General features: G+C 36.4%; 5 protein-coding genes and 1 long non-coding RNA gene across 6 annotated transcripts; 3 read left to right on the top strand and 3 right to left on the bottom strand.

Moving 5' to 3' along the window:
* Positions 1-1,596: 1,596 nt before the first annotated feature.
* LOC133337388 (synaptojanin-1) lies at positions 1,597-5,458 on the bottom strand. The gene is made up of 3 exons (XM_061545615.1): positions 4,775-5,458; positions 3,926-4,695; positions 1,597-3,849 (listed from the first exon to the last, which is right to left on the bottom strand). The coding sequence occupies exons 1-3, from the start codon at positions 5,445-5,447 to the stop codon at positions 1,597-1,599; spliced, it is 3,696 nt and encodes a 1,231-aa protein (XP_061401599.1). The 5' UTR covers positions 5,448-5,458.
* Positions 5,459-7,509: 2,051 nt separating this feature from the next.
* Positions 7,510-9,551, bottom strand: LOC133337410 (rac GTPase-activating protein 1). Its single transcript, XM_061545634.1, has 3 exons — positions 8,520-9,551; positions 7,648-8,447; positions 7,510-7,591 (listed from the first exon to the last, which is right to left on the bottom strand). Exons 1-3 carry the CDS (start codon positions 9,539-9,541, stop codon positions 7,524-7,526), a joined length of 1,890 nt encoding a protein of 629 aa, XP_061401618.1. The 5' UTR covers positions 9,542-9,551; the 3' UTR covers positions 7,510-7,523.
* Positions 9,552-10,599: 1,048 nt separating this feature from the next.
* Positions 10,600-12,175, top strand: LOC133337400 (TAR DNA-binding protein 43). Its single transcript, XM_061545626.1, has 4 exons — positions 10,600-10,843; positions 10,966-11,276; positions 11,341-11,545; positions 11,604-12,175. Exons 1-4 carry the CDS (start codon positions 10,606-10,608, stop codon positions 12,173-12,175), a joined length of 1,326 nt encoding a protein of 441 aa, XP_061401610.1. The 5' UTR covers positions 10,600-10,605.
* Positions 12,176-13,581: 1,406 nt separating this feature from the next.
* On the bottom strand, positions 13,582-14,753 carry LOC133337403 (large ribosomal subunit protein uL5). The gene is made up of 4 exons (XM_061545629.1): positions 14,658-14,753; positions 14,424-14,555; positions 14,048-14,345; positions 13,582-13,745 (listed from the first exon to the last, which is right to left on the bottom strand). Exons 1-4 carry the CDS (start codon positions 14,661-14,663, stop codon positions 13,618-13,620), a joined length of 564 nt encoding a protein of 187 aa, XP_061401613.1. The 5' UTR covers positions 14,664-14,753; the 3' UTR covers positions 13,582-13,617.
* A 2,244-nt stretch (positions 14,754-16,997) lies between these two features.
* LOC133337404 (uncharacterized) lies at positions 16,998-18,842 on the top strand. Its single transcript, XR_009754586.1, has 2 exons — positions 16,998-17,080; positions 18,759-18,842. It is a non-coding gene; the product is annotated as an uncharacterized LOC133337404 (long non-coding RNA).
* Positions 18,843-19,153: 311 nt separating this feature from the next.
* On the top strand, positions 19,154-22,333 carry LOC133337406 (guanine nucleotide-binding protein G(s) subunit alpha). The gene is made up of 8 exons (XM_061545631.1): positions 19,154-19,530; positions 20,929-21,025; positions 21,114-21,234; positions 21,317-21,445; positions 21,515-21,694; positions 21,768-21,892; positions 21,963-22,036; positions 22,120-22,333. Exons 1-8 carry the CDS (start codon positions 19,255-19,257, stop codon positions 22,264-22,266), a joined length of 1,149 nt encoding a protein of 382 aa, XP_061401615.1. The 5' UTR covers positions 19,154-19,254; the 3' UTR covers positions 22,267-22,333.
* The last annotated feature ends 3 nt before the right edge of the window (positions 22,334-22,336 follow it).

Here is a 22,336-nt window from a genome sequence, read left to right as displayed (position 1 = left end):
TGAATTGAGAGAGAGAGAGCAGATTTGACAGTTGTCTTACAGAGTATTTGCAAATTCTTACAAGGAAAAAACTACTCAGCAAGATTTTTCTTGTACCATCAGCTGATATTTAATCAGCTGTTTTGTTATGTTTTGTAAACAAACAACAAAATTGTTCACAAGCAAAATTTTCACCTATTGCCAATCATCAAAACCAGCAGTACGGAGACATTCGGCTAGAAATTTAAAAATAGAGCAAGACCTTAATAGGTCTATGGGATATGACAAATCATAAATCCATATTGGGAATGACTTTGCGAAAAAATTTTTTACCCCTTCAAAAATCCGACCAAAATCTTAAAAAGACTACTAAATTTGGACCTTCTCCTAACAATTGGGAGAAAAGTGGAAATTAAGCTAAAAAAAATTAGAAAAATTTGAAAAGATTGATTCCCTAAAGGGATTGTGTGTAAATCCAAGCATACAGACTCCTGAATAATCCTTGAGAGGTTGTTCTTTAAATATATTTAACCATGACAGAGTACTTGACGAAATGTTTTTATTCTTCCGACAAGTTAAAAAAAAAACGGGTGTATTAGAAGAAATAGGATAAAGTCTTTAGCAAGATGAGGGCGAAAAATGGATCTACATTTTCCAATTAAAATAATTTAATAATAAAAAACAAAATAAATTTTGAAACAATTGGAAAATTCAATTGCAAAAGTTTATCTTATGAGTGTGTGTATAGTATATGTACGTACTATATGCTTACACCTAGAATACATTGTAAACGGCCAATTTGGAATTTTATACATTCTCCTTATTCAATAACACAATAACAACATTTCCTTCTTGTAATTCAATTTTCTTTAAATCGTTTTTTTTTTCAATGAATCATTTCATCCATCATTCATTCATTTATATGTAGATAGTATATGTTTATTCCACCACTTGGGCATTTGACTAGTTTTTTTTATTTTGTTATTGATTGTTTGTTAACAGCTATTATTTTAATACTTTAGCATAATAAACTTAATGATGATTAAAATTAAATATTTATTTTTTATTACAACACACATAGAAATATGTGTCACCGAAGTGGGGGTGAGTGTGTGTGTTTTGTGATAAGTTATTAATTCTATTATTTCCAACAAGAGTGTTTTGTTTGTTTGTCCTTTAAGCGTAATTAGGTATGAGCTAGTTTTCATCATTACTATTTGCACCATACATATATATAATAGTACATTGTAGTTATATATATATGGGGTGTAGGTGATTATAAGGAACTCCTGAGGACCCTCATATTATTAGTATACTATTATTGACATGATAGTTTAGTTAATTATTGTATGCAAATTGCAAAATCAAACAAAAATAAAATTTCAATACTAAGGAAGTTGTTGTTTCTTGAACGCATTATATGTTATCTGTTTTCTCCGTGTGTATATATATATATTTTTGTATATAATGATAATATAATGTTTACTTCCTGTGGAATGTGTGTGTTTTGTTCTGGTCTCTCTTACCAACAACTACTACTTAGAAGCAAAAGGCTGGTACTACTTACTTTGTTCTCGGCATTATGCCTCGACTTCAAGTTAAGTTGTTTTCGTTAATTCAATTGTTGTTCGGCCGATTGGGCAGGGGAGGTGCACCACCAACACGATTCGGTATTGGTGGTGGTCCACGTCGAACTGGAAGCGGTGGTGGAGGTCCCATTGGTGCATTTGCTGGCAAAGCTGGTGGTCGACGTTGTGGACTATCGTTAGTATTGTCACTGGGAACGGGTGGAAATGGTGGTGGTGGATGCCGGGGTGCTGGTATATCATCTTGAATTTCCTCATAGATGTTACTGTCGTTGTAGGCCGCAGCACCGGCAGCATCTTGGACATCAACCGAAGACTGTTTGGACTGACGCGACGGTGTTGACACGGGTGTCACATTCTTACTCTGTGTATTTCGTGGTGGCGTCGGTGGCAATGAACTTGCATTCGACCCTGAACCAACCGGCGATGTTTTGCCCGACGACGAGTGAAGTGGAGAGTTTTGTTCCGTGGGCGATTGCGATTTCGAAGAGGATGGAGTGTCGACGACAGCATTCACCGGAACTGGTCTTAGTGGTGGTGGCAATTGTGGTGGTTGTTGCGGCTGTGGTGGCATCGGGGGTTTGGCCGGCTTGGGTTGTAACATTTCGGGCACTACACTTATAACGCCGGCATGTGGCAAATGCCTGGGAGAATTCTTTGGTGACATTGGTATTGGCGGCCTAGCTGGGGCGGGTCGCGTTGGTGGTTGCTTTGGTCTTTGTGGAATCTCAGGTGTGGCATTTAATAGCGAAGCTTGCTCTTGCGGATTGGCGCACAATGGTATGGTGTTCGTTGTGCACAGTTCAATTTCATTGTCCACGTGACGCATCCAATCGGGTGACTTCAATTCGAATTTCAAGTGCAGACCACAAATGTTTGTCTCGCCCTTAGCGACGACATTAAGGGCCGATTCGCCATCCCGGAATGTTACCCACATTGTATCCTCTACATAACGCACCAATGTAACCTCACCCATCTTTGACAGCTCCTGTATTAGTGTTGACATTACATTTTCGTCATAAATGGTTGGACCTTCATCGTCGGCCGAGGGTTCATGTACATGTACAACTATTGTAGAATCTGGTGGCCCCAAATCTCTAATGACCTCTTCGAAAACCTTCCTTCTACGCCGTGGATCAATTACAATTATTTCAGCATCGATGATGGCAATTACAGGACGATGATCGCTCTGTTTAAGTTCTGAACGGCCGTAGTGTATTAATTTTCCGGGATTCCATTCGGCTGCATTATAGTCGGACTCGGCCAATGCCTTACGTCTGCGCCACAGCACTCGATCTGTCCAGGCTGGAGCTCGTTGCTTTTCCGACGTATCATATTCATCGCTAAACACATCGTATTTGTAGGTTGGGTCAAATGTTATTTCACCTTCTAGGAAATCGGTGAATACATTTCCGGCCTCTTGTTCTTTGAGTAGTTGGTCGTTTTCGAGTACAGTTGCCAAATCGCCGTTCTTTATGGCCTCCTTTAGTTCCTCCTTGTCCATATCGATGCGATAGTTGAAATCTCCGCACCAGAACACCCAGTCATGTGACTTTAGAGTTCGACCCATGGGAAAGGCCAATTTGCGGGTAATTTCCGCATAATCGGCATTGCGTTCGGCCACTTGGCTTTGTCCGGCTGCAAAGTGGGCACACACAAAGCACATCGAAGTGCCGTGAAATACAAAACGTATGGCACAGGCACCCTTATTGCCGGTTGCTCCGCCCAGACCCGTCTTGACGCAGTCAATGGCTACATCTCTGATATAGGAAGCGTGCTCCGGACGTATATAGATGTACAAGCAAACGCCCACAAGTTGCTGATAGGTTAGCAGCACATAGTCGTTATCTCGGGATATTGTTTTTTGAAGCTCTTCAGCCCAGAGCTTCGCATTTTCGGTACTGGCCGCCATAATGTTGCTGGCATTCAAATCGACAATTTCCTCGAAGCCAATGGCAAATATATCAACTGGTTTAGAGGCATTTTCCGAGGGATTGTTGACGTCCACCAACGCCTTTGATCGTGCCAGAGCGTGGCAATCTAGTAACCAATCGGAGAGGGTGTCCTTGAAAACAATACTTCGGAAATGTTTTCCACCATTGACGTTGTATGTGCCAACGGCTACACGCACCGTTTGCGGTTGGACATATTCATTGTAGCGTTTGCACATTTCTCGCAATACGGTAGTGGGTGCATGCAACATATTGGATGGTAACAGAATCCTAGCACGATCGGCTAATTCGGAACTAAGTGTTGAACCAACCAAGAGGATGTCAATGGCTTCCTAAACAAACAACAAGCAAGGAAATACATGTATCAACAACTCACATTTTGGAGGACATGATTTGGTGATATCTTACCTGCTTGGAGTTATCCAATAGATTATTTTGAATTGTACGTGCAGCCGAACGTGCACCATCCATTAATTTGGAAGATCCCTGTATGGCTCCAGTACCGGCATAAATTTTACTAACTTCATTGCCGTTGTTGATCCACATTTGTTTGAATATTTCCTCGAAACGTGTCAGGTTTTTCTTTTCACCAAAACCCAAGGCCTCCAATTGTTGGTTCAGCGTATCCAATCCCAGAAATGTTTGAACACAATTTGTACGATCCAAACAATCCAGACAGTTGGTTCGTATAACGCCAAATTGTTCGCGCACCACTTTTCCCGCAGCAGCATAGAATATGCCATAGTTTATGCCACTAGCTGTAATACGTTCCTTCAACTTGGACAGAGCAGCAAAGTTTCCGCCACGACATTCTTGGTGATAATCGAAAATAATATGCGGTACATCCTTGTGGGCCGACATGCCATGATGACGTTGAAACTCATTGCTAAGCATTGCCTCGCCTTCCTTGCTGCCCACCAACGAGGTACCCAGTAGATTGATAATGGCCTGATAGCCATACCTCTGTTTCATTAGGGTCATATGGCGGTCGAAGGCAGCGGCCGACGTTTCAAATCCTCTTGACAATTTAACCTTATGGGAACCGACTTGCACGCCAGGTTGTTCCCAAAAGAGTGGAACCGACCCACGAGTTTGTACATAACTGGTCACATCATTGTCCACATAGATGACTTGTTCTGTTTCTATAAAATTGGCCACATGGCCTTCATCATTTATACCTAACAGCATCATCAAAACAAAGAAGCGATATTTTAATATTGGCATCCAATCCACAACGACATTATATTTTGAACATACCTCTCACATTGAAACGAGTTCCAGCTCGTTCACAGCTCAGACGCGATATAATTGCTGCCCTGGCCTGTTTGGCCCCAATATAAACCGTCCTCACTTCTACCGAACCACACATCACCTTCAAAAGCCAGGCCTGACAATCAATACCGAAACGTAGCATGTGTATGTGCATCATACGATTCCAGAAGAAACGATTGTCTGTTTCTGCCGTTTGGAAGCGTCTCTGGGCACACAGTGTTATATCAAACTTCGTAGCCCTGGTCGCCGATTGATTCGTATGGGCAAAGTAAAACGTTCCAGAGTTAAGTAACTTGCGCACCTCGGAAATTCGATCTTCGTTTGGAGCGGCATTTTGTAACGATACAAACTGGGTCTGCTGTATGCGAAACACTTCCACGTCTCCAATCTTGCCCATCGAAACACAGCCAGTGACCAGAACTAAAAACAAGAGCGTACTTTCACCAGCATTCAGCTGCAGCACACCGAGGCAACCATAGGCATCGCACACTTTCGTGTATTGTTTGCGAATTATCTCCGACTCTTGGGATGACAGCAGGGCCACGGCGTGTGACTCAAAGAGGATGCTTTCGTTTTTATTGCGATATTCCATCAGAACGCTGTGCGGCGATGGTGGTATGGATTTCTCCAAGACTCGTATAACCTTTGACATAGCCATAATGGATAGCGATGCTTCAGTTTACTCTCTCGACGTGGGGTGGTGGGGGTTGTGGTTGTTGAGGAATGCAATACGAAAAAATAATTGAAATAATTGCTATTTTTGTAACTCCAGCAGTTAGTAGTAGTAATTCTAGTATTTCATCTGCAATGTAACAACAACAACACAAATAATTTGTAAGATTCATTCGGAATCACTCACAAGGAAGAATAGGGAAAAAATTCAAGGTTTTGCAAAAAATCAATACTGCTATTCCTCTTATTCAATTCAATCCGATTCAACTTACTTCAATGCAATGTTTTTGCAATGCCGTATCATGCAGAAAATTTCCTGCACAATCAAACAAAGCCGTTCTTTTTTTCTTCTTTTGTTAGCTGAAGGGTCGATGCGATGAGAAGCCGATAAGGAAGAAAATCTCACAACGTTTTCAAGTTAACTTTTCCGAAAAAATAAACGAAATGAAATAACTTTGTTCAACAGAGACACCCACAATTATACGAACGATTATACGGATGTGTGTGTTGTGTGTATATATTGGTATATTCGGAGGACCGAACCAATTTGAAATCGTTCCAATTGCTACTAAGAGGGTAGAAATGGAATAATAGCAAATAGAATGTAACATTAAAGGAAAATTACAAAAAAATTACCATCTTTCTGTTTACGAATGAGAGAGAGGGGAGAAAAAACAATCAGCTGATAGATGTATTGTCTAAATCAGCTATGCAGAAAATAGTGCGCTAGCATACTGTTCACTTACTCTCACTAATGCATGGAATTTCGATAAATGGTAAACGTAACATATTTCGAAATGGATAAAATAATTTAAATTTATCACAATTTTAAAATAATTGATGTTTTTAAAACCAAAATTTTTAAGAAAATAACAGAGAATTGCATTTTTTAAATTATTTAAGAGAATCGAATCCCCACTGAATCCGTGCTTCTCATTGTTTTTTGAAAATATTTAAAGATTCCAACATTCGCAGGTTATTTTTATACTAGAATTTCAATCCAAACCATTCAATTCCCGCGTTTTTTAGTATGAATGACTTTCGAGTATGAATGACTCTTTGATTTCATACACCGAGTATTTGTTATTAGTTACCAGCAATGAAGTTTTTTTTTGAAAAATTCGAAATCACCACATTCAAAATCATTAAAAGCACCACAATATATGCGGTCTTCCCTATTTATTGCTGTAGAGCTTTCCAAAATTTCCAAAAAAATCCATACATATAAAAAAATTAAAATAAAGGAAATTGTATGCATCTGATGCGCATGTGTATATTTGCTCCAAATACAATTGGTGTAAAATGTCACATGAATGCCCATTGTTGTCATTTTTAAGTTGGCCTTAAATATAAAGCGTACGCCTTGCATTACAAAATATATGGATACATAACACTATATATATATATATATATTAAACCACTAACGCACGTATTCTCGTTTTGTCTCTTTTCGTCAGTCATTTTTAATGATTATCTCTCAGTTACGCTCTCACATACTTACTCTCAATTTAGTTCTGTTGAACTCTGCATTCAACCCAGCTGTTAATACAAAGAACTAGTCGCACAAATTAAAATCGTAAAGTTATCAATGAAACAATAACAACGATCTACTAAACATCTAACCCCATTTCAATCTACAACTTTATTAGAAAAATAAAATTAATCCCCTTCTCAACAAATATTTACCCATCAACAACAACAAAACACATTTATTGCAAAATCCATTTCTTTATTATTGTTGTAGACACATTCCATTAAAACATATATGTTTATACGATAGTAAAATAAGTAAAAAGAAAATAAGTGTCAATTTCATTTCATTTTTTCTTTAACTAATCCAAAATAATTAGGAATTCTTAAATGCAATACCCTTTTGTAAAAAAATATAGAAAGTAATTAAGTAAATTCTGACTTAAAAAAACCCTTAAACCATCATCACTAAAGAGGAAATTACAATAATATCAAATAAACATTTTACAATAAAGATCTGATATATATATAGAAAAAAATAGATTATTATAAACATAACAATGAAAATAATGAAGATTTCTTATGATTTAATCTAATCTTTTGGATATGGGGGACTGCCATAGAGACGTCGCTTTTTAAGTGTGGATTTTAAAGGGGTTGCTGAAAAGGAACGCAATTGAAAACAATATCTATGCACATTTATATAATCCACTTACCATATAGTGAATAAATGGATTCTTTATTATTACCAGGAGTTTCTTTTATGTTTGCTGCATTGTGTTTGTTTTCCTTATCTTCGATCTGAGGTACATATTGGATCCAAAATACTCTTGGTATTTTTAATAAATGCAACATTACCGTATATTGGGTGTAGACCTCGGTAAAGATGGCATGCTGATCTGGATCAGGCGAAGAATAACCCACTATTGTAGGTCCAAATACCCGGGCAATATTATCCAAGGGCATTAGGACTTCACGACACTCAGCTATGCGTTGGAAATGCAAAATCAAATAAGCCAAAGTGTCACGATTTGGTTGAGGCAAAGCATCTATTGCTTTATATAGATCCTTTTGTATATCCTCTTCGGATGGATTTTGTACAGCATTGCAAAAGTCTTTCCACAGATTTGTGGGTATGAGTGGTTCTCTCAGAGAACGAAGGAAATCTTTAACACAGCCACATAAAACGTGGACTTCAATGTTGGCTAATTGAGGCGGTGATTTGCCCCTGAGGAAACGTTCCTTCAATGCCTTGACTTCTCTTTCGGAACCAGATACACGGTATATACCAACTTCGGTAAGACCTCGTGCTTCTATTTCATTGACGCAATGTACAATAAGGGCTGGAACCATGGGCGCCACAGATGGTGCATAGTCGGCAATATGACCCATTAGACCCTTGATAGTGGGTGTGCCAGTTGAGGGAACACAGGAAACTGTAACCGATGGACGGCAATCGGTATGACATCTGATTGGACAGTCACGGCAACGTAGACCAACGGAGCCAAAACGAATTCTAGAATAGAAACATATTTTAAATTTAGTTTACTCTACTTATTTGTGGGATCACTAAAAAATTCCAACATACTTTCTAGAACAATGTACACATGTTTCGCCTCTAATAAAAGTCTTGCTCACAAAGTTATGTGATCTCTTTAGGGTTCCTGTTGATTTTAGATTTTGTGCCATTGGAGAGTCGGCGTTGTTTACAATTCCTTGGAAATTATTCTGCTTTAAGGGTGAACGACATGGCGTAGATGATTGAATTTCTTCTGCTGGCGAATCTTCCTTGTGTACCAACACAGGAACAGTTTCAATTGTAGACTCAGCACGTATGGCTCCATTGCCATCTTGAGGTATAGAAACCTTAGTGGTGGCGCAAATGCGTTCCGATCCGTTGACCAGATCTATTACATTATACTGCTGATTGTTGTTGTTGTTGTTCGTGTTCGACTTACTACGCCTGGTAGAACGCCTAACGGGTTGCTGCAGAACTGGAGGAGTGTTAGCATTATCATCGCACAAACGAGTTCTTTTATTGCCAAAGGCCGTACCATTGTTTGCTGCCGAGTGTCGGTTTTTATGCCACGTTCGAGATGGACGATCATCCAAGAAGTCATCCTCCGATTGTGTTATTGAAAGGTCCGACAAGAAGCTACCCGTTGAGTTGATTTCGTTGCCATATTTTTCTTCCAAATTCCGATTAACAGATTTTCGCTTTCTAGGCAGCGTGTGCAGGAAACCCAATTTGTCCCTTGTTTCATTTTTCAAATTATTCTCATGTTGCAAGAGATCAGCCACGGCAACTAGCTTCTTCTCCATTTGATCGCGATCATATTCTGCCTCTTTGCGAGCCTTGCTTTCCATTTCCAACAAACGACGGGCATGAAACAATTTTGTTTCCAAATCTGCCATTGACTGCAACGAAGCATCCAATTCCTTTTGTATACGCTGGGCTTCTTGGGCCCTCGAAAGACATTCTAGCTGCATTTTCTTTTGAAGCTGTAAAATTTTCAAGAGCTCTTCTTCGGCCGTGCCATCGGTTAGGACTTGAATGCATCGACGCAAATCGTCGAATGTGGCCAGTATTGATAAATTGGCGGTACTCATTTTATCTACCACAAAAGAAGAATTCACGATTAATATTCTTATTGTTGTCTGAATTTATCAGTAGATTTTCAAATAAAAGAATATATGTATACATACTTACGTGGTTGGGCTATGTGATAAGTTTTTTTGGGACAAAACTCTATTCACCAGCTTCAAATTTCATATATTCTGAAATGCACTTTCACAAAGTAAAACTAAGGTGTAAATATTTTATTCCAGTTATTTTTTACATGTGTTTTAAATAAAAATTTCTCAGGCTTCCTTCACATCAGTATTTCAATCCGACCAACTCAATTCGCGCGTCATTTAGGGATATGTAGATCGACTTAAGACATATCAATGGCTCATTGATGTCATGTACCGACTACTTGTTATTCGTTGCCAACAATGACGCATTTTTACAATTTGAAAAATTGGAAACGTTTTTTTATACCTTGTAGCATTGCATTCGAAATTGTTAAGAGACCCACACACTATACGTTATTTTCTATAGCATTTATAAAGGTCTAATTGAAGAAATTAACATTAACATTCCAAATTTGCAAAAAAGTCAAGCATAAATATATAAATATTTGCGCCAATCCCCAAAGGGAATTGGAATTGTATGCACCCAATGCGCATGTGTAAATGTGCACTAAATACAAATAAACGTCACATGAATAGTTTTTGGTGTCATCTGTATGTAGGCCCTAAATCAAAAGCGTAAACAACATATGGGTACAATAAATTGTTGGTATTTTTAAAGGCGATAAATATTTACTTTATAAATTTGTGGAGAATTAAAGAAAATAATAATTGCACGTTTTTTATATAATTCATAACTGCGATATAATGATAATATACCTGATTTCAAAGTACATATGTGATTTGCATGTTGTCCATTTTGTCAATGAGTTGGTTACCGATTACTATGAAATTTGTAATCAAGTAGTCATTTGCTTTTTTCGATTGATTGTTTGAGATCGTCGTTGTATACTCACAATTTTTTCACATATTTATTGTTATAATATAATAATTTATTTGGTTTTTAATTGTTTTGGCCCCCGAAAGTCATTTGATTAAGTATGGATTTTGTACAAGTAGTCGAAGAAGATGGAGAAGAGCCAATAGAATTGCCCATAGAGCCAGATAAGAACTTGCTGTTGTCAACATTGCAGTCAACTTTTCCGGGAGCAAGTGGTCTGAAATATCTCAATGAAGAGACCAAATGTTTTCGTGGGATTCGATTAAATGACGGCAAATTATATCCACCAAGCGAAAGTGGCTGGGGCAATCATGTCTATCATTGTGTCTTTCCCAAAGGTAAGTAGAATGACGTCGAAGTATACGATTTATTTGAGGCCGGTTGTTCGTAGCTTATCCCCAGCTGCCGGATGCCTCTGCAATGTGTTTGCTATTATCTAGAGTGATGAAATTATTTGCAGAAAACAAACGAAAGAGTGATGACCAATTGGAAAACTCCACAGCCAAAACCAAGCGCATGGAGTCACGGGCACGCTGTACTGATTTAATTGTCTTGGGTCTACCCTGGAAGACCACAGAAGAAAGTCTGCGTGCCTATTTCGAGACATTTGGTGAGGTACTTATGGCTCAAATCAAAAAGGATGTACATTCGGGGCAATCAAAAGGTTTTGGCTTTGTACGATTTGGTTCGTATGATGTACAGGCCAGAGTGTTGTCTAACCGGCATTCAATCGATGGTCGTTGGTGTGAGGTGAAAGTTCCAAATTCGAAGGTATGTTTTAAATGCTGCTATCAGTGTTGTGGACAGAGACTTATATATCATGCTTGCAATACAGGGTGCCCCTAATCAAATACCATGTAAAGTATTTGTTGGCCGTTGTACAGAGGATATTACTGCCGAGGACTTGAAAGAGTATTTTTCCAAATTTGGTGAAGTGACAGATGTATTTATTCCTAGGCCATTCAGAGCATTTAGCTTTGTAACATTTCTTGACCCAGAAGTGGCGGCATCTTTGTGTGGAGAGGATCACATTGTAAAAGGTAGCAAATTCGAATATGAATCAATAGGGTACACGATATTTATTGATATTATTTGCAGGAGTTTCATTACATGTTTCAAGCGCTGCCCCAAAATATGAACATCACCGTAACTCCTATCACAATTCAAACAGTGGTGGTAGAAATTCTCATCATAACGCCCACAACGACAACACTCACGGAGGCCTGTTTAAATCGAAAGGTCCAGGAATGCATAACAGTGGTGGCGGTGGTGGTGGAGGCTGCAATTATTATGCCAATACAGCCCCCAATGAAGGCGGCTCAACAATGTTGGGTGCCAACAATACAGGAGGTGTTCCTGTAAATCGCGAAAATACGTATACACGTGGAAACAGAGGAAATTACATGATGCCGCAACAGCCACCACCACCAGCAAACACAAATAACACTAGCAGCAATTTTAATAGTAGTCAAAATCGACCCTTGGACATGCATATGCAGACATTAGGTATTAATCCCCCTCCTGGTCCTAATTCCAATCAGAATATAGGAATGGGCCTTAATTTAAATTCTCTGCCAATGAATACGGCCATTCTGGCGGCAGCGTTAAATCAGTTTGGCCTATTGGGTAATCCCGAACAGGTAATGAATGCCGTACAAAGAAATTATTGAAACATTTCAATAACTGTCTTTTCTTTTACATAGAGTGGCAACTTTCTCTCGTGGATGGCCCACTCAAGTAATTCAAATAACATGCTGGCTAACAATCCGAACAGGGGTCCGAACAATACAAATCCCGGTGCAAATTCAGCGAATCAGCCTACAGAAGCAACAAACTGTAATAATTCTGTACAAGTAATTTTGTAATTAATCCCATTTGAATTTGGTTTTTTCATTTGTCTTTTTTAACACAGAATCCACATCCACCACCCAAGCCGAGCAATGGAAAATATGGAATGTGGTCGCCAAAATGACTATAAAATGTTGTTGTATTTTTTACTAACAGAAAATATAGTCATTAAAATGTAATATATGCCGGTTTGCTGGTCTCCAAAGAGCGAGTGATGAACAAGCAGTGATGATGATGATGTTGCCTGATTACCGGCAGAGATCTGTGGCAGAAGCAATTATGTGGACATACTAATTAGGATATTAAGTAAATGATTATCGATTTAAAGTTGAGTGTATGTATACTTTACACATATTTATAGTCATCTTTATGCTAGGCCGTATTAAAATAATGTTTGAATCTAAAACAGACACCAATTTGACAAAAAATATATATTTACTAAATACAAATTATTGTTTAACCTCTTATTTATGTATCAAAAATCTAGGTCACGTTCCGGCTATATGCGATATTCATAAAGAAGCTTGTACTTGAAATGTTGCTTTCACACAAGGGGCTGGGGTGACAGACGTTAGCCGATACCTGGGTCATTTCGTATCGTAGAAAGCTTTGATGTGAAATGTAATGTAATTTGCAAAGACATTTTAAACTATAGCTTCAAATCTCCTTAGAAATAATTCTTTTCAAAACAAATAAAAACATACGACAATACAGGGCTTTTATCTACTACCATTGTTCAGAAATTGTATTCCAATTGTGCAGTTCAGAGGTCCAGTTTTGTTTTTGATCCAATTTGTGGCATATAAACATTAGCGTTCAGGAATAGCCATCAAAACGTTGTATTAAAGATACTTTAAATTTTTACCCTATTGCAAAATCATTTTGTTATTCTCACCTTAAAAAACCTAAAACATATTTAAATCCAATATGGGGTTTAGAATTAGCAAGAAGGCTACTGTATATTATATTCAAAATTTCCAGTCCTCTCGATATATGAGAAAGAAAAATACTTTTAGATTAATGAACATTGTCATTCTGGTCAAAGGCTTCCAATTAGGATACTGACAACCCATACTGAATTCAATAACCACCACGGGATAAATATATCAATTTCTTGTCCACATATCCCATACCGATTTAATATATTCCAAACCAATTAAATGTGTATTAAACCACAATTGTTTACGTGAAAAAAGTTTATTTTTCCATTGTTTATATTACACTTGTAAAGGGTAATACGAACTATGTCTTAACAATACGCCACTTATTTCTTGCTATTAAGAATGATACCATCATATTTCTGTTGGAACCACTTCATGGCATCTTCTTTGGTGAGGCGATGAGGGAAACCAACTGTACCGGCCTTGCGTTTTCTGTGGGCAACATTGTAACCTGCAATGCAAAAAAGAAGAAAATCAATGGCTAGCATACACAAAATAAAAGCAAATCAATGAAATTACAAGCGGCATATTTTTTGGGATATATTGTGGAAAGAAACACCGTGCATGTTCAAAAAAAGTATATTTGGATATGCTTTAAGCGATTCAACCTTACATTGTAATTATTATGCGCACATTGACTGAGTGTTTACAAAATTTGTAAATCTTCTCCATGAATGGGGAATGCTTTGTAAACACCTAATTAAGTGCGACGAAAATATGCCGTTGTAGATCTTTTTGTATGACAATATTTACCTGGACGACCAAGCACAACGTAGAAATCCAAACCGTAAATACCAATGGATGGATCGTATTTGATACCCAAATCAATGTGTTCTTGAATACCGAAACCAAAGTTACCGGTGGCAGAGAAATTGTCACGTCTCAACTCGTATTCACGAACCTTAAGGCCCTTTTCCAAGATTTCTTCAGCCTTGGCACCGCGGACTGTGCAGTGGACGGCAATCTTTTCATTACGACGAATACCGAATGAACGCACGGTGTAACGGGCTTTGGAGAAAACTGGTTGTTGGCCAGTCAATTGTTCAAGCACCTAAACCAAATAAAACAAAAACAAATCCATATTAGCTTGGCAATTCATTCACATCATCACACTACTGCACCATCATACCTTAGCGGCACGGGTCAATCTATCACCAGATTCACCGACACAAATATTCAAGCACAACTTTCTGATGTGCAGATCGCGCATAGGGTTCTTAGCGGGATCTCTCTTGATCTTCTTTCCACTGTCTTTAGCGGCCTACAAAACACAGAAATAATGTCACAATTATTCTTTTGTTTCATTTCAGAAATTTTGTAAAAAATTTTATCACAAAAAATAAAAATAAAGAACAACACGCACCGTCATATTGAAATCGGAAAAGGAAAAGAAAGAAAATCTTTACCACGCCAGTTACTGTTCAGCTATCTGTCAAATAACCAATTACTCTTCAGTGGAATGTCAAATGGCAACAAATGTGGCCACATTTCTAACAAGAAAACATGCGAATTTTCTTCAGATATATTGTACAACTATATTAGTGGACAACGTTTATATGGGTACAAAAAAAATTTCCAATCTAAAATTTCAATTCAATTCAATTTTATTTAACTTGTAATTCAAAGCCATTGCATATATGTCAAATAAATCCTCATAGTTACTATCGCAAAAAATGTATTATTCACATTTTACTAGATTTTGAGAATTCAGTGGATTTAAAATGTCAATCCCTGGGATAACAATTCTCATGTAATTTCTGTTTTTCTATGTTGGTGTATGCAAAAAGCGTCTTATTTAGAAGATAATTTGGTAAATCTAAACCTGCATTAAAATGAAAATTTATTTATTAGATATTCTTTCTGTTTTATTTTTCCAAATTATTTACCTAAAATAGAATATATAAACATATTATTTGTTTTATTTTTTAGTCAATTCGATACTGTTTTCTCTTTAATTGCGATATAAAAGCTGTCAAAGTGGGTAATTTCTACTTGAATTCGATGTGCAGTGTTGCCAAACATTTAAAATATTATGTGGAAAAATTTGACAGATAATCGAGACAAAAAAAGGTTGTTTTGTGATACATCACCTTATTATTGCATCATGGAACTCATCTATCAATTTCAAATGGTTTGAACCAAAACCATTTATGCATGTCGAATGGCATATTTTTTAAAAAAATAAAAAAATGTATACTTTCTGTAGAATAATATCTAAATTTTTTGATTAATATTGTTTGTAAGATATAACTGTAGATGTTAAAACTTATGTTTATAGATCATAGAGGCTGGGAACTTCAGGATATTTAACATTTTGTAATTATTGCCACTGAACATGTGTTGCGCGTACATTTCGAAGGAGGATATTGTCATTTAAATTTTGAAAGCTGGATGTTGTCAAAAGTAACATTATGAAAAAATTGGAATCATATGTCTGCATGAGAGGCTAAACCCAACCAGAGAGTCAGGAGTCAAGGGCATACTTTTTCGCCAGCGTGGAAACCAAACGAAAGAGTTAGAAGATTCCAAATTGCACAAAATGTCGAATTTTTTTTCCTCGATCATTTTTCCTTCCATTTTATTATTAATTCGTTAAAAAATCTTTGAAAATATTTTTTTAACATCACTGCCATATGTTTTGGTATAAATTTCCATTAAAATAAAATGTTGGCAGCACTGCTGATTTTTACTTAAAATATGGCAACTCAATTGCGAGCAAGAGAGAAAATTTGAGTGTACCATCGGGATTTCCCGTTGCCAATAAGAAACATACGGTAAACGGCCGTCGCTGACTTTACACTCTCTCGTTGTGGTTAGACTCTGAGACTACCTTGTGTAGTTATGCCATGCAGTGGAACTTTGCAACTATTTTATTTCATTATTCCTTCGAGTGTAAACACTGCATTAGCAATTACTTCTTTCTTTTGTATTTCATGTACTCGGTTTTTGTATGCACCCGAGTATTCATATACTGAGTACTTTTACGACACTATTTTTCAGTGATTGAATACATAGAAATCATAGGGAAAGAAAGTGAGTAAAATCGTAAAAATATTTTCTCATACAAAATTAAAACAAATCTTTAACCGAAACCGATCGGTGCCATGAATAAATAATTAAATTCCAGCTGACATCGTCCAATGTGTAAATTGCAGTTTAGTTTATTTATTATTATTGGTGTACAACAAAACGAACGAACGAATGAAAAAATATAATAAGATTCTGGTGTCAATTCATCTGGCTCTCCATACTCCCCAACCAACCAACGAACACACAATCAACCATACAACCAACCAACAGAAGATAAATAAAAGAGAAGAAAATATTAATAATTTATATCTATCTACACTGCTGGTTCGCTGGCTAGCTGGTTGCTTGGATTGTTGGTTAGTAGTAGGCAGAAGCCAAGATATTTAATTGCAAAGGAAGGAAGGAACTATTTTCGGTGGTGTCAATGATTCGATTTATTATGCATCCTCGAAATTTATATGTACCTTATTAGATTTTTTGTGCTCTTCGTTTCGCTGCCTGCCTGCCGTCCTTTCGTTCCGTTGGCAGCAGTGTCAGTCAGTCAGCAGTGATGGTGTTGTACCTGCCAACCGCCTCTCTATCGAGACAAAAAATTATTTTATTAATGATATGATATTTTTAACTATATCCATATCCATTCAATAATTGCTGCTTGCTTGCTGGCTTGCTCTGCCTGCTCTCATAAAGATAAAATGTTTATATATAAAATACATATATACATAAAACGTCGTCCAAAACGAAAAGAAAAGTGAAGAGGTTAGAGAAAAATGGAAATGTAAAAGTGAAATGAAATAAAAGAATTAGAATGAAATGCGCTAAACTAAATTAACGAATGTGAGTGAATCTCTGCTTCGTCGGTCGGTACGCATTTAGAAAAGTTAACAACATATATATGTATATATGAGTGTGTGTATGTATGTACATACTACATATATTCTTATTTTTTTATAGCTGGCTACATATATATGATTTATAGTTAGATGAAAGACAAAAAAATCACCAAAAAATTATGTAGCTATCTGTGTCCCCATCATCATCATCATCGGAATGAAAGACAAAAATCCAAAAACAAGAAAAATGATATGAAAAGAAAATATTGAAAGAAATATGTTGTGTTCTATACAAAATTCCAAATTCCATCAAATGCTGTTATAGAAAGACCAGGAAGCTGCACACACAAGTTAATAATGTCTTGCCACCGACCAAACGACCAACCAACCGTCCGAGCGTACGCAAATTTTTACACCCCTCGAATATAACAGTGTATAGAGTGTTGTATGTATTTAGTATAAATACAAAACACAGGCGCGTAGGCAGAGATAATCGTCGTATTCATACATTTTTCCAATTCCATTTTTATTTTTTTGTTTTGGGGGGATTAATTTATTGAGCTTTACTTATTGAATAATAAATTAAAAATAAAATTTCACTTTGAAAACATATTACTTCATTGTCATAGAGAAGTTTATTAGCTGGCTGACTGATTGGTTGGTGGATTGGTATGTTTATTGGCTTAATGGATGGCTAGTTGGGTTTGATTTTCAATATCTGTCATGCTGCTGCTTCTGGTGGTGTTTCATTGTAATAATTTTCGGGTGGGTGGGTGTTTGGCGGGCGTGTATACTTTTTTATGGCCGGACGAAGAAGAAGGTGTAGGTACAATATAAAGACTGTTATGCCCAAATACGACGACGTGTGGTGTCTACAAGTATTTTGGTTTTTTTTTTTTTTTTTTTTTTTTTAAGAAGAGTAACAATTTTATGTTTTGAAAGAGTAACAATTTTATGTTGGTGTTGGCTAAGAAACGAAACACAGCATTGCTAAACCTCAAACATAGAATATGCTATTTTATTTTCAAACAACATGTATATTTCAAATAGATCCTACATCTATATAGATGGAGGTGGTGGTACATATGTATCTATCCAAAATATTAGTATGTTTCGAATTTCTTAATAGACAAAAAGAGTTGGCAAATTTGTTTTTTTTTTCTTTTATATAGAGGAAGAATCGACTAATTTTTACTATTTTTTCTGAAACTGAAAAATTGTTATCATAATAACAGGTTCTTGTTTTAACATTTCTCTTTACTTAACATTCAAACAGTAGTTCATATTGGAAACGAAAATGAAATTCGAATCTAAAATATTGAAACTACTAGTATCCAAACGGAGAGAATTGTTGGTTCTGTTGATATGTTCAAGAATTTTTCCCACACAAAATCCTCGAAAGGAGTCTTGGCTTTGTGGCTAAATGTTTATTTGTTGTCGTTTTACATGTATACGTTTTTTCTTACTATTTGCAACCTGTTACTACGGATTCTTGCCATTATGTTTTGGGCGCAAACGCCTTAAATTCATACAAACATTGCTGACAGACTGATTATTTTAAATTAACTAATTGCAATTGTTTTAATTTTATTTTTTATTTTCAGATTTAACATAGCACAAATTTCATTGCACAAATCTAATCGTCTGTACCTAAAGCTATTGAAAGACACAAATACAAAGAATAGACACACACACAAACAAACGGGGGACAGTGGGGAGGAACGAACACACAACAGAACAATTACTACAATTAATTTGCAACATTTTACTATAACGACGCTTGTGTATGTTACAACAACAAAAATAAGAAGGAGAAAGACGAACGGCAGCAACAAAAAAAGAAAAGGAAGAAGCTACAACAACAAAATACAACAATATTTATTTATCAAACTGGCGGCTTAACAACTAGGACACCCAAAAAACAACAACAATCTTAAAACTCACACACACACTCAGCAGACAGCAAAAATATTTGAGAAAACTTCATAAGTTAAGAGGAGCTTATTTAGACTGGCTCAAAACGAAGAAAACGGGGGCGCTGAGTCTCCCGACGGTACCCAAGAAGGCAGAGAAGCGTGTTGGTGGATACCTTGGTCTGCAATGGGCTGCTTTGGTTCACCCAGTTCTAAGCAATCCGATATAAATTCCGAAGATACAAGGAGTCAGAAGCGACGCAGTGATGCAATTTCCAAACAATTACAAAAGGACAAACAACTCTATCGGGCCACCCATAGACTATTGTTGTTAGGAGCTGGTGAATCTGGAAAATCAACAATTGTCAAGCAAATGCGCATATTGCATGTGGATGGTTTTTCAGAGCAGGAGAAAAAACAAAAAATCGATGACATCAAAAAGAATATCCGTGATGCTATCTTGGTGAGTTAAGTGTGATGGTTGGTGGCTATATATAGCAAATTATAACAAGTGAAAAGGGCGTTAAGTTCGGCCGGGCCGAACATTGGATACCCCCTCCACCATAGGTATACTGACAGGTACTTGAAATGAAAATATAGGGAACATAACAAAAAGTGGACCTACAGCTATTTAGAATGTAAAGTTATAAGAGGCTATGCCTAAATATGGACCAATACTGATTACATAGCTTAGGAATTAGCGAATATTTGAGGAAATAATTACATGTGAGCTATGCATAATTAATAACCGATGTATGTCAATTTCGAACCCAATATTTTAGCTTTGTATCTCAATTCTTTCCTTTCGGAGGTATCATTATATGGAGGAGATGCCTAAATGTCTGCCGATATATTTCATTATCGTCAGGTTCGAGTTTTTTATCACGATATCTTTAGAAGGCTAAATCGTCTTAGAATTCCACACTTTGTAGGGTAAAAACTGACTACCTATCTCCCATACTATGGCAGAATACGCCTATATGGGGACAACCCAACATTTTGAGCGAATAAACTAACTATTTTAATATAAAATTGGTATTTTTGGTAGGTAGAATTGTTACCATATACGACTACAGAATACCAAATTTCAGCGAATTCGGTTGAAAACGCACCCTTATATGGGGGCTACCAGAAAAAAATGACCTATATGTATAATTTTTAGTGGAGAGATTTGCTACTTAATAAGAACTCTAAGTACTAAAATACAGCAAATTCGGTTGAAAAATTGGGGGTATAGTTATATGGGGGCTACCAGAAAAAGAAGACCGATATTTATAATTTTTAGTGGATATATTTGGTGCCCAATAAGAACCCAATGTACCAAATTTCAGGGAATTCGGTTGAAAATTGTGGGGTACCCTTATTTATTTGGTAGCTATGACGGAATGTGGACCGATATATCCCATTTTCGAACTTGACCTGCCTGCAGACAAAAGACGACTCTATGTAAAATTTTGGTGATCTATCTCAATTCGTTTAGACGCTATAGTGATTACATCAAACGAACGTACAGACGGACATGCGTAGATCGTCTTAGAATTTTACGCTGATAAAGAATATATATACTTTATAGGGTCGGAAATGATTATTTCGATGAGTTGCAATCAGAAAAACGAAATACTATAATGTAGGGTATAGAAAAATTATATGAAATTGGTTTGTTTCGCTTTTAGGTCAATCTTTTTGGGAATTCCAAATTCAAGATTCTAGCTTCAGACTTTCAACTGGCCTCTGATAAAGCCATCACATCCGTCACTTTCTATTAACTTATATATTTCATTTATTTAAACTCTTATATTTTATTTATTATCCTACCCTTCCTAAAATTTAATTGAATATAATTTTATTTTACCTTCCACAGACTATTACTGGTGCAATGAGCACATTGAATCCACCTATACCTTTAGAGAAAAAGGAAAACGAGATCAGAGTCGAGTACATACAGGATTATGCTTCAAGTGAGTAGAAACAGAAAATACCACCACACCCTAAAAATGATGTGCATGTATTTAACATTAATTTATTTATTATTTTCTTCAAATGCAGGTCCTGATTTCAACTATCCCCCAGAATTTTATGAGCACACAGAAGAATTATGGAAGGATAGAGGTGTATTGGCGACTTATGAAAGATCAAATGAATATCAATTAATTGATTGTGCAAAGTAGTAAGTGCCCAAATAACAAACAACAAAAATTCGGAAATGTGTAAAAAATATAAATTTTGTTTCATTTGTTTTTGTTCTATAGCTTCTTGGATCGAGTAAGCATAATAAAACAACCTAACTACACACCTAATGAACAGGATATTTTGCGGTGTCGTGTACTAACTTCTGGTATTTTTGAAACAAGATTTCAAGTTGACAAAGTCAATTTTCAGTAAGTGCTCTCTCATGACACTATTTAGTTTTGTATGAAGCGAGGATTTGATGATGATTCTAATTACAGCATGTTTGATGTGGGAGGCCAAAGGGATGAACGTCGAAAGTGGATACAATGCTTTAATGACGTTACTGCAATTATTTTTGTAACCGCATGTTCTAGCTATAATATGGTTTTACGTGAGGATCCAACACAAAATCGATTACGGGAATCCTTGGAACTATTTAAAAGCATTTGGAATAACAGGTTTGTCACTACAAAATTTGATATATTAAATAAACAACAACAACATACATCGCTCATTTATCTTTTTGTTTAGATGGTTGCGTACAATATCGGTTATTCTATTTCTCAACAAACAAGATTTGTTAGCTGAAAAAATTAAAGCTGGTAAAAGTAAACTCTCGGATTATTTTGCCGAGTTCAATAAATATCAAACACCAAGTAAGTAATAACTCCCCAATTTTCAAACTCATGGTGAAATACATTTCGATTCTCTCTCTTCTTTTTATAGGTGATGCAATAATCGAGTCTGGAGATGATCCTGAAGTCATAAGAGCCAAGTATTTCATACGTGATGAGTTTTTGGTACGTCATTTATGATTTATTATTTTGTGATCATTTAATTTTGAAATTCATTCTTCTTCTAATTTTGGCTTTGTACATTTTAGCGTATATCTACTGCTAGTGGTGATGGGAAACATTATTGCTATCCCCATTTTACATGTGCTGTAGATACTGAGAATATCAAGCGAGTATTCAATGATTGTCGAGACATAATTCAAAGAATGCACCTTCGTCAGTATGAATTGTTATAGGTTTATTCTACAAAAATCACTTAATAAAGTAATGTGCAAATAATAATACAACTAACCAAAACAAGAATGT

The sequence above is a fragment of the Musca vetustissima genome, unplaced genomic scaffold, assembly GCF_032173495.1.
Source record: "Musca vetustissima isolate MV318-11 ecotype Yass unplaced genomic scaffold, APGP_CSIRO_Mvet_v1 utg49456, whole genome shotgun sequence".
In the NCBI taxonomy this organism is placed as follows: domain Eukaryota; kingdom Metazoa; phylum Arthropoda; class Insecta; order Diptera; family Muscidae; genus Musca; species Musca vetustissima.
Note: the sequence above shows the minus strand (reverse complement) of the source record. Positions and strands in the feature narration are given on the sequence as shown.